Source organism: Aulonocara sp. 'chitande type north' Nkhata Bay, linkage group LG6 (assembly GCF_057382095.1).
Source record: "Aulonocara sp. 'chitande type north' Nkhata Bay isolate Kocher_YH1m ecotype deep benthic linkage group LG6, A_spYH_male_GT1.1, whole genome shotgun sequence".
In the NCBI taxonomy this organism is placed as follows: domain Eukaryota; kingdom Metazoa; phylum Chordata; class Actinopteri; order Cichliformes; family Cichlidae; genus Aulonocara; species Aulonocara sp. 'chitande type north' Nkhata Bay.
In genome coordinates this window covers 31,016,973-31,032,981 of record NC_141349.1, presented here as the reverse complement: position 1 = coordinate 31,032,981, position 16,009 = coordinate 31,016,973, and the positions used below count along the sequence as shown (strand labels likewise).

The following is a 16,009-nucleotide window of genomic DNA, read 5'->3' as shown; positions in this document are numbered from 1 at the left end:
AAATACACACTTTTATTGAGTTCATGTTTAGTAAAGCAAAGTAAGCGTTCAGTGCAAATCTTTTCCCTCTCCTAAGAAGCATGAGCTCAGGGTCATACTACAGTTGAGCCTGGGATTTTTTATTAAATAAGAAAGACAGACGCAACAACACGGTCTCTACAATTTCACTTCTCTCCCTGCATTATTTTACACAACTGTCTGTATTCCTCCTCCTCCTTCTCTTTGCTCCCCACCTCACGTTTCCTCTGATCCTGCCGACATACTTTGAATGCTCACCGTCCAAGAGGAGTATGTGTTTGTTTGCAAGAGAGGAAAGCAATAGGCACTCCAAAAAGGAGCTGTGACGGAGGCACTTCTTTCAGTCGTGTGTCCAGGTGTGCGGAGGATCAGATTCCCGCGATTAGATTTATGGCGTACTCCCAACAACAGCGTACCTCCTCCTCCTCATTCAGCAAGACTCCTTTTGATGTCCCAGTCGACCTAGCCAGACATCATCATGAAATATATAATTAAACTAAAAGAAGTAAGCCACTCTCGTGACATGCAAAATCTCTGCTCACTTTTTGTCTTTTTTCCCCCCTCCTCTTCCTCCTCCACTGAAGGTTTGGTGCTGCTTTTAAGGCCCCCAATTCCCTTCCTTTTATTATTGCATTTCCTGCTTGCCATTATCAACCCACAGTGACGCCATGCACAGGACTGAGTGTTGCAAACCAACACAGTCCAATGCCATACAATATTTTGCATCCATTGGCTAATTAAAGCAAGATTTACATGTTATAAGTCTTCAAAAGGTTATAGAAACTGTTAATTACAGGGGGAAAAAGGATTTGGAGTAATTTTGGAACAGTCATGCGTAGAAGTGTTTCAGTTTAACCAGATTTGCTCCATGTCTTTGTTTTGTTAGGTTATTGTGGAAATACAGAGCAAACTTTTAATTAAAGGAAAAAAACGTTTTGTTTTTGTTAAATTAACAGCATATTCCACAGTTCATCTAGCAATACCATGTATATTTCTCAAAGACCAAACCAAAGTATGACTGGAGGAAACTATGTAAGGGGGACACTGTTACACTCATTAAATTGAAGGAATGAGGGGCTTTCTCTGCTTTTTTTATGCAAAGTTTTACAGGAAAGCTGAGATAATTATCTCTGTAACATCCTGTGGTCTGTGTACCCTAAATGCCTTAATGTTTGGATCCTAACCCTATCATCTAGAGAATTTAAAGAAAGAATTTCTTTGGGGGGAGAAGAGAAATGCAAAATGTCCCCGAGTACTATGAGAATGATTTTTTAAAGACAAAAATCAAATATCCTGATATTGTAGGGTTAAAGGTTATGATTTACTATTTAAATGTTTATTCAGAAAACCCTTTTCTCAAGTAAAAGCATTACTCTTCCATAAAAATATTCCCACTTGGTAATATGTGAACTAAAGATGAGCCAAATTTCCCTTTAACATGCAATGCCTTATTAATGCAAGGATTTCATGAACCAGCCATGAATGGATGAAGAGTTTGTATGTTGACAAAATAACATTTGCCTCATGGAAAAAACATCATAAAACCCATTTAATTGTAGCTGCTTGTGTTTTCTGTAAAAAGAAAGAAAGAAAAAAAAAAGATCACAAGCCAGCAACTGTGGATTTTCAAAGATCGGTAAAAAGGAGATGATCCAGTCCTTGGCTAGCATCAGAGCAGTCCATATGAAACTCAATCGATGCTTTCGCCACATGTCTTCTGTCTACGTGAGATCAGTTCACGTCTGCTGCAGTGTCTCTTCCCCTGCAGCGAGGGGCGATAGTCTTATCTCTGGTTCACCTACACCTGGAGCGCGTGGCCTCCAGAGCTTTCTGGTGTCGCCGCTTGTTGTATCTCTTGACGTAGCTGTTGCTTCTCAGGATGCCGTCCCCGGGCTTCAGTTTACCACCCAGCAGGTTCAGGAGTTCAGAGGGGAGGTGGCGTCTTCGGTGGTAGATCTGACCCATTATGACGTATCTGGTCCCTTGGGAAGAAAGAGAGCGAACGTTGAAGTGACGGAGGGGGGAAAAAGTGCAAAGTCAAACAATTTTTGTGTTTGCACTAAACACGTTCTGCTGATCTCAGGGAAAAGGAATTCCCACATCCCACAAAGTGACGCTTTGGTGTTAAGTTGTCACATGGTTTTTAATTTATGGGTCTCAAGAGTTGCATTCGTGTAAAATATCAATTATCAAACTCTGTACTTCCCACGATTTGTTACTTTAATCTTATCTCTTGATTACTCATGAACAAAGAACTGAACAGCTAGAAGACACTATAAATATGAGTAAATATTAAATGATATTTATCATTCAATTAACTACACTGCATAACCAACAACAAATGAACATAATTAAAAGGGACACCGCTATTATTCTCGTTCAGGAGAGCTCAACCGGCACAGTAATGCTTTGCAAGGATTCAGACAGTTGACTGTTTTTCTCTGATGAAGCAAGTTTTTTGTTCTTTAGAGCTAAGGAGCTACACTGCAACACCTACCTAGTTTGATGTCAGGGCATGGCTTGCTACACTTGTAGGTGTCCAGGACCAGAAGGCGCACTTTGAAGAAAAAGCTGTCAGGGGTCACGTACAGACGGCTCATCTTGTAGAAGCCATCACTGCTGACCATCAGCGTAATGAGCCGGATTCCTCTGCGCAACACGTCGATGTCATGGACAATCCCATTGACAGCTATGTTAGAGAAAAACATGATCAGATCTTAAAATATCAGATTTTTCTATCATCATAACTCAGGCTTTGAAGGTGAAGCAATATTTTTGATGCTTTTATGAGGTGAAAATTCAGCTGCCAGCACCCCTAAAGCACTCTGTTTTGTTCATCTAATATAAAAACTGTTGGTCTTCAGGCTAAACTCCTTGGCGTCTAAGTGATCAAACATAACCATGCGTGTGAATAATGCATTTCCTTGAAACTACATCTAGTCTCAAAGGTCATAGTTTCATTATCCAGCTGTTGCATGTATACATTTCTTTATTATCAAAACTTTAAAGGCACAGATAGATATTCAGCTGTTAATGCGTACATTTAAAAAGGAGAGTTAACTCCAAAAATTAAATTTAAGTATTTTTGCTCTAGCTTGTGCAAATTAGCCATCCAAACTTTACCAACTTTGGAGATATTCTCAGAATAAATCCCTGCCTTTACTTGATGGTGGAACAACAGTCCAGAGGACTAACATGTTAATGTGATTTTGTGTGTGTGTGATAAAGAAGACCAGCACTGAAAACCAGTCCGTCTTTGTCTCACATTAGACACATACCAAATTCACTGTAGCAGTAATGCTCCTTCTCGTCCTTCTCCTTCCTGCACTCGCTCACACAGACGGCGTCATGTGTGAAGTCGGACTCTGTGGGGAAGTAGGACAAACACAGCGAGTCAGGGAATGACTGACTCTCATTCCAGCATCATTAGAAAAGACGAGGCTGTCATTACGAAACCGAGGCGTCACATTCCTCGGCAGGGGCCTGGAGGAGGTGGACCGTGTCTCGGGATCACGCTGGTGGTACATTTTTTAACCTTAACTACAAAATCAGAGCTTTCCCTCTTGCTTTGCATTAGTTTCATTATAACCACGACTGGACTGCACACAGGGGACGCATTGACAGCCAGAATTGAGGGAAGCGGTTATAATTAGTTATAATTAGTGGCAGGAGACTTTAATTAGCTACTAGAGGAAAAGACAAAGCCACCGCTCTCATCACAACCCTCTGTGTGAACTCTGTGACCTGCGTCAGCATACATGACATATATACTGGCACAGCAACAGATTGGACTTTTCAAAGTGATAATTAAAGTGATATTTAAAGCACAGGAAAGAAAACAGCAGTGTAAATTTAAACTCAGCAGGATCCACTTTTTGCCACTATAAGTTTATAATAAAATTGAGTTTGGGCCTTTTCTTGTGATCAAATGTCAACTTTCCATTAATGACACTACGCTAAGAAAAATACCATCACAAAGCAGCTCTTTTTCATTCTGTAACAAATGTTTTTATTGTTTTGATAATTTGCACTCATGTAATATATATTGTTTAAAGGCCAGAGGCTGCAGATGGTTACGAGTGAGAAATATTGTAATATTAAAGATCAAAGATGTTCCCATCTGGCTACAGTCTTATTCAAGTTTAATAATTTAAAATCTATACTCCCAGGAGGGAGTAAGGTTCAAAGATCCCATCAAAAGATATCTGGACAGCTCTGTAATTATGCACAGGTCACATTTTGAGGTCAGGAAACAAAACAAAAAATCCTCCCATACCTCGCCGCATGATGTCAAACTGATAAAGCAGGCTGGAGGAGCGCCGGTTAAAGATCACCGGCGGGCGGCTGTTGTTCCGAGTCGCTGCACTGATGCCAGACTGATAGAGACTGGACTTCCCCGGCCGGTTCTCCTCTGGGTCCATGCGTCGGTTGGGGGGATCTTTGCGCGGGGGAGCAGCTGGTTGTTGTGGCTGAGCCTGAGGTTGGGTCTGCGGCGGCGCTCTGGGTCTGGAGTTGGGGTGTCCCTCTGGCTCGCCGTGTTGAGGAGGACTGATGTTGGACTGAGCGTCCTGACTGGGTTTCTGTACTGTGCGGTTGGTGGAAGCACCTGCAGCTGCAGTGACCTGGGTTTTGGGATGCAGACCAGCAACTTCTCCTCTGGCTTTCTCGCTGTTGTGCTCCTCCGAACGGTCACTCTTTGGGCCCTTTTTGCTCTTGCTGTGGGGACTGTGGTGGTGGGGGATGTGGGCCAGGTCAGTGTGCTTGGGCCACACAGCAGAAGGAAGAGGATGGAGGCTGAACTTGGACTCGCTGCTCTTGCTGCTCTTCTCTAGGAGTTCGTTGATGGGCAGGTTGGGCTCTTTAACCACCAGTCTGCTCTGATTGCTCAGAGCTGGATCCACAAAGCTGCTCTGACCCTTTTCTATCAGCGTGTACAGACCTGCAGTCGAAAGAAACAAAGCTTCCATTTAGTTGCACAGTTTGGCAAAAAGAGATCTACAACAATGGGTGAATTTTGTGTAATTGACCCATTGTGGACCTTCCTTGAAACCTGGATGAATTCTTACTCATTACTCTATTATCAATAGAGTACAAACAATATTATGCTATATTATCCCTGTTATGCCTGAAATAATTACAGATTTGTAATTTTTGAAAAATACTGGAGTGTTTATTGAACCTTATGATAAATAAAAATACATAAATAAATATGAATTTGCATATGTGAGTCTTAATTTGTATAATTCTTTGCTACATCTGCCATTTTTGTGCAATTTATTGCTCAGCAAAACAAAAACACATGAGAGGGTTAGGGTTAAAAACATCACACTGGTGATGTAAGGGTATCAGAAATTCATCTATCAAATATGATGCACTTAATGTTACAGGGTTAAACCTAAAAAAGGTACAACATGAAGTCAAGTCACTCTCCATCTAAAGCCTACTGTATATCTGTAATTGCATGTAATAACAGATATTTAGGCTATTTATGAATGATACTAATGTCACTGAACACAGCGTTCAAAAAAGATTAAGAAAAATAATCCACTCACCATTAACGACATGCTCCTCTGTGTTGTAAAGAGGAAACACCACAAACAAAAGCGTCAAAGTAATCCCTGCCATCCTTCAAGCTCACTGTGGACACACTTTCAGGGGTCTGCTACACAGTTGGGATTCCTGGGATTTTTATAGGAGCTCTCAGGAAGGAGATGGGATGGAAAAGGGAGGTGGTGGGACGTCCCAAACACAGAAAATAAACACTTGGACGTGACACTCCTTTCATTCATGCACGGATTCTGAATAGGCCCGCAGTGTTGTTTACAGCCTGTGAGGGAAACTGTGACACTGTGTGCGTATTGTCTGCTTCACACAAAGTCAGTTTTTATTCAAAGTGAAACTTTTCCTGGGATGTGGTTTCCAGTTGACTGTTTGAAGTTACATTACTCTGCTTTTTAGTTATTTAATAATAATTAACCTAGTTCTATTAAATAGGTACTAAATAGGAACAAGAGCTAATAAGACTTTCTAAGTTAACATCCTTCCTCACTTAATTTAAATACAGTTTTTTAGATCTGACTGATCCATGTGTATTCACTGCCCTCTGCTGAGCAGAAATAGAGACATCTGAAAACAGTGGTGGCAGATGTGTTTTTTAATGTCTGATATATTGGTTTATATTGTTAAATAGGCTGTAGTCAACAGGATATAAGCAAATAACCTATTTTGAATGTATATTTATGACTTTGTGTTATTCAAATATATTTACAGAGCTGTTAGCTGCTGCTATTTCTGTTGCTCTGTCGCATAAGACGGTGGTTTACTGCTCCTTTGTCTCCAGGATGGCCGTGGCTGTGCTACAGACAGTTTAGATGGCCATAATATTGTTGTACAGGTTCTCTGAGGCCTTTTTTCATAGATCTGCTGTATGTTACCTATAGAGAGGTTTTTGTTCTTTTCAATTTTTTTTTTACATTTTATATATATTAAATATAACTGTGCAGATCAATTGAATGGGTTTATGAACAAGGCACAAACCATAAAATGTTGAAAACAGCTTGTTACCGGATTCATCGCTAGTCATATGTTCAACCCAATGACTGTAGAAAAAAATTTCATCTCGTTAGTATTATCACACAATGTACAACCGGATGTTCCAATATTCTTGTTTCTGAGTCTGTGAAAGAGCTCACAGCAGAACCCCGAAAAGGAAGTTAAATACGACCCAGATGGGACTCGAACCCACAATCCCCAGCTCCGGAGGCTGATGCCTTATCCATTAGGCCACTGGGTCATTACGTAGCACAAGTGTGGAAAATTCAGTCATGAAAATAGAAAATCGAATATGTAGTCAGTGATATTACTCATTTACTTAATAGTAAAGATTATATTTATTTTTTATTTAAAAGAGGAATAATTCGCAATGAAAACATTTACAACCCAGCAATAGCATTTAGCACACGAAGAACAAGCTAACGCACAGAAACGTTAACAGGTTTTCTCGCGATACTGACAGCGGTTGCCTTTGACAACATATTTGATGCTTCTTTTCCTTAAACGTGACCAATGAGGCGGTGCTAAAAAATCCAACTGGCCAATTAAAAATCAGAAAAATTGGAACGTCGTTACATGACGTCGTGCATATATTAAAAGAATACAAGAAATCTGAACGGTAAGCACGTTGTACATGCTATGTGGCTAATAGTGCATTTATTTGTTTTTTCTCTAATTGAAATTGCTATTGGGCTTTTGTAATTGCTAATACAGTGTATAACCTTTGTTTTCTGAGTTTCAGCGGGTTTTTAGATTATTAAACAGACCCTGTATCTGAAGGGCCACATGGTGTTAGATAACCGGCTTGGCTTCAAGACAACCGCCTGGTTAGCTAGCTCAGCGCCTGCTTACTAGTTGACACCTGAGACTAAAAGCAACCGTGGCTGCTGCCGCTTATTTTTTGTCGTTGTGAAATTATTACAGGTAGCGTCTGATTTTAGTGGAATCGATTGTGTTGCTCAACGGTCAGGAATGTCAGCGGGCACGGACAACGGAGCGAGACTCAACCAGTTCAAAAATAAAGGAAAAGATGCTAATGTAAGCTCTGAACCTAGCAGTAAACGTCAGAGAGTTAATTCGGTATCCCAAATGCGCTGAATGCTGTGGTATATCTTTTATTTGTGTGTCGGTATAATCAGGAGCTGAGGCGCAGAAGAGCGGAAGTCAATGTGGAGCTGCGAAGAGCCAAGAAGGATGACCACATCCTCAAGAGGAGAAACGTCCACAGCCTTCTGGACGAGCCAACGTCCCCTCTGCAAGAGCAAGACCCCAACGTAAGGGTAATCAGCAGGTTCTCTGTGTTTGGTTTGGCTGTGAGAGTAAAGGTGACCCACCTGATATAACCACAGCTGCTTAACTTGTTTGAAACATTGGAGTTCGAGAAGTTTACTCGTTATAAACAGGATGTAACAGCTTCCAAAGGAACACCTCTGCTGAGCGTGCACACAGGAAGAACAAAAGCTAAGCCTGCTCAATTTTCAAGCATTATCCAAAGGTCACTAAATCTTGGAGCAGGTGTCTGTCTGGTGATAACAGACTGTTGACTTTTAAAAAAAATGTATCTTAGATAATTTATAAAATGTCTATTTATAATTGAGATATGTTGCCCCGATTGAGTTACCATGACCTAAAAACATTCAAAGCAAGTTCCTCTAAATGTGTTATTTTTAGCTGCTCTGGTTTTATTGGCAGTAATCCCCTTTCATTTCTCTTTCTGTTTTCATAGCCTCCTCATCACTGGACAGTAGAGGAAATTGTCGGAGGTGTAAACAGCGAGAATTTAGATCATAAGCTGCAGGCAACGCAGGCAGCCAGGTAATACTTATAATACTTGTAATGCTGGGTTAATTGACTGTGTGTGGGTGTGAATGTGTGAGACAGTTGCTCAGTGACAACCTCAGGCTGGGAGAAAAAAAAAGGTTGCGTAATGAGGTACTTGTGCTTTTGTAGTGTATTATAGTGTACATATTTTTTAAATCAGTGCAATTTGCACTACTCTGCACACTCAGTTTTTTTTTTACTTTTTTAAACTTAACCTAATTTGTAATAATTTTTTTTAAAATCGGTGTCGTATATATATGAAATGTTTGCGCTTTCTCCCAGTAAAAGGGACTCACTATGGGCCTGTGGCACTTTAACTTTGTTTATTTGTTGTACACTGTACTATTATTATTCTTTGTCCTGTTTCTGTAACACTCTCTATCTATCTGCCTGTAGTTATATCACTGGTATTACTATATTAATGATATTAAACAGTTTGAAAATAGATTTTCCTTTACTTTTAAGTTACTTCAATTTTAACAACGATCCAACTGTGTTTTTCTGATTCACAGAAGGCTACTTTCCAGGGAAAAACAGCCACCCATTGACAACATCATTGCTGCTGGACTCATCCCAACGTTTGTTAGTTTTCTGGCGTTGTCTGAATGCCCCCCCATCCAATTTGAGGCAGCTTGGGCCCTGACTAATATTGCCTCAGGTACTTCAGACCAGACTTCTGCTGTAATAGATGGAGGGGCCATTCCAGCTTTCATCAGCCTGGTGACATCGCCCCATCAGCACATCAGCGAACAGGCCATTTGGGCTCTGGGTAACATTGCAGGTACTGTGGCTCACAAAACTCAACCTCTTTCTTTGGATTTGATGTTATTTTATGTACTTCTGTGCATTACTACATCCTACACTGTTCCGGGTGTATGCTCTGATAGTTTTGATTTTAGGATGCATTGTAGATTATTGTGGACAATTGTGCCCACTTTAGTTCATCTGGAGTTCCATTTAGCCTGTGATATTAAAGGCTTTAAAGTGCATTTCTGTATGTATACAGTACTTGTGCAATGGATCACGGTTGATCCGTAATCCGAACCGATCCCACTCCACGGTTCGGCACGCACGTGATCCGAAGATTCGAAAAAGAAGGGGAAAAAAAAGTATGTGCATGGTGTGCGTGGTGGGTCTGTCAAGCAATAGTTATGGCCAGCGCTAGCGGTCCAAGTGGAGGAGCAGAGGCGTTTTCGGTATTTAAGCAGCCCTTTGCTGCCCAGTCCGACCGGGCTAAAACTATTACAAAAGCTACTGGGGTGTTTAGCTGCAGACGGGAGGCCGTATTCCGTTGTGCAAAACAAGGGGTTTAAACTATGATGAACGTGCTTGAGCCACACTATGATATCCCATTCACGTCCACTTTAGTGTGACAAGATCGTTCCAAGCATGTATGACCAGGAAAAGTTTAAAGTTATGGCTGAACTGTCCCAGGCATCTTCTGTTGCCCTAACTACTACAACTGGGTGGACCTCCAGGGCAACGTAAGCTACGTGACCGTGACAGCTCATTATATCACAGCGAAGTGCGATATAATGAGCGGTGTGTATTATTGTAGGGTCTACCTTACAATATAAAGCGCCTTGAGGTAACTGTTGTTGTGATTTGGTGCTTTATAAATAAAATAAAATTGAATTGAGTGGTAGATACAAAGCCCTATACTGCCTTATATTGAACCATAATTTTTTTTTTTAATAATTGCGTGGAATGAGTCTAGAGTTGAATGTTTTTAACAGGCAAAAAATACTTCAATAAGTGAATAAGTAAATGTTAAATTTTGTCTTTTTTCTTTTTTTGCTGATCCAAAAATGGATCTGATCCGTGACTTGAAACCGCGATCCGATCCGAACCGTGAGATTTTTGATCCGTTGCACCACTAGTATACAGTAAAAAGTGCGTTGTTGCTGAGTCCCACATTGGGTCCATTTTCCAAAGATGATTAAGCTAAAAACTAGAAGTCTGAAATTTTAGTTTTGCTAACCATGTGTACTTTCAAAGTATCTGCCTTTATGTGCCCTTTTTCTGATTACTCTAAAGATTTTTTTCCTCTATATTTAGGTGATGGGCCCAGTTCCAGAGACCTAGTGATCTCACATGGTGGTGTCCATTCACTCCTGGCTTTGCTGTCAGCCCCTGACCTGTCTGTATTTCCTGTGAGTTTCTATCAAATATTATTGTGCCTTTAACAGACATTTGTATTAAATTATCTCACGATAAATACATCAAAAACCTGAAAAAGTTGAAACAAACAGCTTCTATACCTTATATCAAAATACAAAACCAGCAATTTTCTGGCATTCTATAAACAATTAAATATGTAATTAAAGACCAATCCAAAAATGACGCTCAAGTAGATTGATATTTACCCCTTAAAATGTGTCAATGAGGCCTCAGCATGAGCTGTGAATTTTTTATTCCTGTTCAACGGGTAATGCACACCTTTAGCTGGCAGTAGTGAGGTCACTGGTTTGATTTGAGCAAATTAGGCAGTTATTTACTGGGGTAATCCATAGTGCACGCGTTCCCTCTGAGCTGCTCTCATTTTATTTTTGCAGGTGTTACTAAAAGTTTTTTTTAGTTCAAGTTTTTTATTTTTGGGTGTGTTGTTAACTATGAGGCCATGTTGTTTAAGGCACTGAGCTTGTACAGTTTGAAGACTCTCGAAAAGAGTTACTTACCTATTTAATGTCATTATAGTAATTCACTAATAATCACATTTGTGATCATTGTTATAAAATAACACTTGAATCTAAACCCACTATACCAGCCCGCCTACCTGCGCAATATCACCTGGACCATATCCAACCTGTGTCGGAACAAGAACCCCCCACCTCCTTTGGAGGCGGTGCTGGAGCTCCTTCCAGCCCTTGTGCGCCTCCTGCATCACGATGACAAGGAGGTGTTGACGGACACCTGTTGGGCTGTGTCCTACCTGACCGATCACACCAATGAGAGGATAGAGGTGGTGGTGCAGGCTGGCCTGGTGCCCCGTCTGGTGCAGCTACTCGCCTGTGGGGAGATCAGTATTGTGGTATGTGGCAGTGCAATTTATTAAACTCTGACTGTTGTATTTGTTTAGTTATCAAACATTCCCACTAATTTCAGATGCTATGATGGAGACTGATAGAGGCTTGGTGTCCTGTTAAGTTTGTAGCTGTTGGTGGTAAAACAGCATATCCAGAATTCACAACAGGGGTTGAAGTTATACACTATGGCCTCTTGAGTCACTTTCTTCCATCTAATCAATGCTGAACACAAAGATAGAAATATTCTCTTTGGTTCTTTCTTCATTACTTTTTCATTATATATAATCTGTTTTATTTATATTACATGAAGGTCAGATGTGTGTGATTGTATTCCGTATACTTTCTAAATTGAGAGTGCTTAAAATAATCAGCTTGCTCTTGCTCTACCTCACAGACTCCAGCCCTGCGCTCACTTGGCAACATTGTGACTGGGACAGATGAGCAGACCCAGTGTGTGCTGAATGCAGGTTCTCTGGCATTGTTTCCCAGCCTTCTGCGCCACCCAAAGCCAAACATCCAGAAAGAAGCTGCGTGGACAGTGTCCAACATCACCGCCGGCAAGGACAACCAGATTCAGGAAGTTATAAATGCAGGCCTGATCCCCATCCTGGTGGAGATCCTCCAGCAGGTCAGAGTGCTACCAGAAATTAGAGCAGACTTGTTACATGTGTCCTTATTATTAAATACATTTATATTAAACTTGTCAGTGTTTAAAACAAAGGAGGAAATAAATAAAATAGAGCTTTATTTATAGATCTGCTATAAACACCGACTTCTCTGTAGCTAATCAGTATAGTCATTGAATCTTCCCCCAACTTTTCTGTAACCTTCAGCAATTTATTTATTTGATCATTTTTGTCTATAATTTTTCTGATATAAAAACTGAATTGATGGATTTCCTGTCTAGGGAGACTACAAGACGCAGAGAGAGGCAGTGTGGGCTGTTACCAATTATACCAGCGGTGGAACAGTGGACCAGGTGGCCTACCTGGTTCATTGCAATGTGCTAGAGCCTCTGCTCAATCTGCTGATAACCAAGGACAGCAAGATTGTTCTAGTCATCCTGGATGCAATATACAATATTTTACAGGTATAATAAAAGGCTAAAGTGAAACTGCAGTTTCTGCTTGGTAGTTCTAAACTGAAACCAATCAAAATGGTGGAGTTAATGGTGTGTGGAATAGATTTCAACTTGGCTGAAAACGCAGACATATTCTGAGTCTCTCTTTAGACTCTAGCCAATCAACTCAGTGTTTTATGAAAACAACCAGTTAGACATTAAAGGTAATGTTTAAAGAGAAAATTATGCAGTTTTTTTGGTTAAAATATAACAGCCCTTTTCCTCTATTACCAGCTCGGCTCCACTCAGTTTTTTAGGGCTTTCCATTTGGTTGTATTACCTGGTACCAGGTACTTTTTTTTAGTTCCAAGTGATCTGACGCGATCTGAAATGTGACATCACCGTACTGCGTGCCACCCGTTGGCTGATCAGTGCTGTCACTCGATGAGTCATGAGAGTGACTTCTTTACAAAAATCAAAACCACCCTTTTCGAAACCCAAAAACGAGGGAAATGGCTACACAAAAACAACACAGTGATCCTCAAGTCTGACAAAACCCATACACCGCAGCAGCAGTTATACACACATTGTAGTGTTGTGTTTGTGCAAACAAATGACATGATGGGACTATAGGCTGCATTGCTATAATGACTCCAGGCACATTAGGTGGTACTGAGTTGTAATGGAAAACGACTGAAACTGAGTCGAGCCAAGTAGGTGTGTAGACAAAAAGTCAGATTCATAGTTTCATTGGTGTGTTAAATTAACATTAAAAACTAAGTCAAAATATAATAATAGAAATGATCTTCATAGCATTGAAAGTTTTTTCTATTTTAATCTGAGCCTCTAATATGGCTCATATCTCATTCAAAACAAGAAATGAGGGAACCTGAAAAAATCTTTTATCCTTATCTGGAGTTGTAATTGTCATTTAGTTTTTAGGTTTGCAACATGAACTGTTAGACTTAATTTCAAGTTTTTGTTTTTTTTTAAAGGGAAAACTTTAATGCCAGAACTCTAGCAATATTACAAAGTCAACGTTTCAAGAAGTGAAGTGAAATGGACCTAATGTATGGAATCAGGTTCTGTGAGGAATGTGAATCACATGAATTTAGTTGATTTATACACTCCCCTGACAGGAGACATTTGTTTTTGTAGGTTAACAGTGTAGTAGTTTTGGGTAATTGGGATACTTGAGTTTCTGAGATTAGAAAACATTAAAATGATGTACCGAATTTGCTCATGTTATTGTCTCAGTGGTACATTGTTGGTGGTCACTAATAAAATCTGATAACTGTTAGGTTAATCATTTCTGTGTGGAAACCTTTGATCTAACGTGCATTTCCCTTTCTGCACAGATGGCAAAAAAAACCGTAGAACTTCAGAAACTGTGCCTAATGATTGAGGAGCTGGGTGGTTTGGACAAGATTGAAGCACTGCAGTCCCACGACAATGAAGCAGTCTACAAGTCCTCGCTTAATATTATAGACACATTCTTCTCTGACGAGGTAGGTGTTCCTCCTAACAAGGTTCCCGTCAGATACTCAGTCAGATCGGTTTGAAGAGTGGTTGATGGCAACAGTGTTCAGCACTGACAATGAAAGCATTCAGAAGAAGCTGTATGCAGCTTGAAATTAATGATGCTGACAGACCACAGTGGGTTCGTTTAGAACGGGGGCATCTCTAAAAACTTGCTTAATTTTACAAATGTAAAGATAAATCATCAGTCTAAATTGTTTTTAAAGACATAAAACAGGCTTTTAGAAATAATTTGTAAAATTCCAAAGAGATGTTCGCCTTTGCCACTCAGCACCCTCCTTAAAATCCCTTCATGCGCCTTCTGTGAACAGTTTATTTTTTGTATTATCTAGATTTACTTTGAATTAAATTCTTGCCTGAACCAAAAAAAAAAATGTGTAGAGTCATCAGTCAAATCTAATCAAAAACACTTAGAGGTTCACTGATCTTGGCTCTAGTGCAGCCTGTCCGTACGCAGTCTGCCTTTTAATATTAACCACTTTACAGAGACCCTTTCATAGCTAAAAGAATACACTCTTCTTGTCGAGTCTACCGGAGTAGACATTTATGTTCACATCCAGGAGCAGATGGAATATAGGGACATGTTTTGGAGAGAGGCCAGGCCACATTGCCATAACTTGGTTACGATTGCACCATCTAATTGTGATATGGAAAAAGAGAGAGGAAACTAAAACCAGCTTCTTCAGGGAAGAAGCAGCTGCTTTGTCATCAACAGCAACATGGGCAGAGAGTGCTCTGCTCTGTGTTGTCCAGTCATGCACGGTTAATTTCTGAATGGTGTTGTGTCTGAATCACAAATGTCAACAATTTAACTGACTGATGAAACCAACAATCTTATTTGTCTCATGTCTGAAAATCTTCAGTGTGTGTACGTGAGACATCCCAGAAACATTACCATAACTTGGTTAGTCGTCTAATGCTTCTCTCAAACTTGCCTTTTAGAATGACGTTGAAGAGTCGGTTATTCCTGAGGCTGGAGGAGACTGCTATGCCTTCCACATCCCCGAAGACCAAAGCACTTTTAAATTTTAACATGTCCACTTATCTTTTTGTAACATAAACAAATAGTAATTGTTGCATTGTGGTTCTTGTTGTTGGGGGGAGGGAATTTTTATAGTCTTTTGAACTTTGTACTTAACAGCATAGAAAAATAAATATACATGTTGTTGTTTTGTTTTGTTTTTTAAAAAAAACATTTGTAAATAAACATTTATTAATTCATATGGAGTTTTATTGATTGATGTTTCATCTGTTTCCCTGTGTGTGTATAACAAACAATGAGCTTATGCTTTTTTATAAAACAGAAAATTAATTAGAAAATTAATAATGATTCATCATTAATGATAATGGTTATTTTATATTAACTTATTTTTATTAAATAAGCTTGCGCAAACTAGTGGATTAATTTCAGATGCACAGTTTTGTTGCGCTAAACAGGCAGTATGTCTTCACCACCACTAGGTGACACTGTATTTCTACTTTTGTTAGGTTTAAAAACAAGGTGTGTCAGTGTAGTAACTATAGTCTGGATGGAATTTCAGTTTTGCAGTATATTGTATTTTATATTGGGGTGATGACTTGGAAGGTTATATGCATCTATACAGCAGGTAACCTTGGGGTGGGGTGGCACCACTTGTTTTGAGCTAACTGGTTTCATTATTTGAGAGTTTAGAGCATATTTTTCGCCTTAGGTTTACACTATATCTTTGTTACTTCAGGCGACCCTTAAGCAAAGTTTTTGGAATTATAGTATTATAGTGGAATTATATATATTTTTATATTAGTTTTGTGTTTAAGTGTATCAAAATTAGAAGGCGTCTAATTATTTCTTGATTCAGTAAATCTTTTGGTTTTATATACTGGCGTATTAGTTTTATGCATTTTTAAAAAGCATTTTTATATGAGCTTTGCTATAAAATTATACCCCTCCTTCAATATTATTCATCATAGTTTTGTTTGTTTTTTATTTCCAAATATATAAATATGCTTCCTT

The 16,009-nt window shown here is 39.6% G+C and overlaps 2 protein-coding genes and 1 non-coding gene across 4 annotated transcripts; 1 reads left to right on the top strand and 2 right to left on the bottom strand.

The window, feature by feature from the left end:
- LOC147328125 (uncharacterized) lies at positions 1 to 5,832 on the bottom strand. The gene is made up of 5 exons (XM_086297643.1): positions 5,571 to 5,832; positions 4,295 to 4,957; positions 3,297 to 3,383; positions 2,516 to 2,707; positions 1 to 2,000 (listed from the first exon to the last, which is right to left on the bottom strand). Exons 1-5 carry the CDS (start codon positions 5,641 to 5,643, stop codon positions 1,813 to 1,815), a joined length of 1,203 nt encoding a protein of 400 aa, XP_086153769.1. The 5' UTR covers positions 5,644 to 5,832; the 3' UTR covers positions 1 to 1,812.
- A 906-nt stretch (positions 5,833 to 6,738) lies between these two features.
- On the bottom strand, positions 6,739 to 6,811 carry trnar-ccg (transfer RNA arginine (anticodon CCG)). The gene has a single exon. It is a non-coding gene; the product is annotated as a tRNA-Arg (tRNA).
- A 241-nt stretch (positions 6,812 to 7,052) lies between these two features.
- LOC147328123 (importin subunit alpha-1-like) lies at positions 7,053 to 15,243 on the top strand. 2 transcript variants are annotated; one of them, XM_086296283.1, is made up of 11 exons: positions 7,053 to 7,189; positions 7,495 to 7,608; positions 7,710 to 7,850; positions 8,297 to 8,385; positions 8,904 to 9,172; positions 10,450 to 10,544; positions 11,159 to 11,422; positions 11,812 to 12,045; positions 12,325 to 12,507; positions 13,836 to 13,985; positions 14,959 to 15,243. In XM_086296283.1, the coding sequence occupies exons 2-11, from the start codon at positions 7,543 to 7,545 to the stop codon at positions 15,046 to 15,048; spliced, it is 1,581 nt and encodes a 526-aa protein (XP_086152409.1). In that variant the 5' UTR covers positions 7,053 to 7,189; positions 7,495 to 7,542; the 3' UTR covers positions 15,049 to 15,243. The 2 variants fall into 2 exon arrangements, with proteins under 2 accessions (XP_086152409.1, XP_086152410.1); XM_086296284.1 differs by having other exon boundaries at positions 7,055 to 7,189; positions 7,710 to 7,844.
- Positions 15,244 to 16,009: the final 766 nt, after the last annotated feature.

Bases quoted from the DNA above. Each gene is read 5' to 3' on its own strand.
- LOC147328123 (XM_086296283.1), top strand. From the start codon at position 7,543: ATGTCAGCGGGCACGGACAACGGAGCGAGACTCAACCAGTTCAAAAAT. The intron at 9,173-10,449 runs GTACTGTGGCTC...CTCTATATTTAG, and splicing joins GGCTCTGGGTAACATTGCAG to GTGATGGGCCCAGTTCCAGA. The intron at 11,423-11,811 runs GTATGTGGCAGT...TCTACCTCACAG, and splicing joins GTGGGGAGATCAGTATTGTG to ACTCCAGCCCTGCGCTCACT.
- LOC147328125 (XM_086297643.1), bottom strand. From the start codon at position 5,643: ATGGCAGGGATTACTTTGACGCTTTTGTTTGTGGTGTTTCCTCTTTAC. The intron at 4,958-5,570 runs GTGAGTGGATTA...TTTCGACTGCAG, and splicing joins AGAGGAGCATGTCGTTAATG to GTCTGTACACGCTGATAGAA. The intron at 2,708-3,296 runs GTATGTGTCTAA...TCTCTAACATAG, and splicing joins TTACTGCTACAGTGAATTTG to CTGTCAATGGGATTGTCCAT.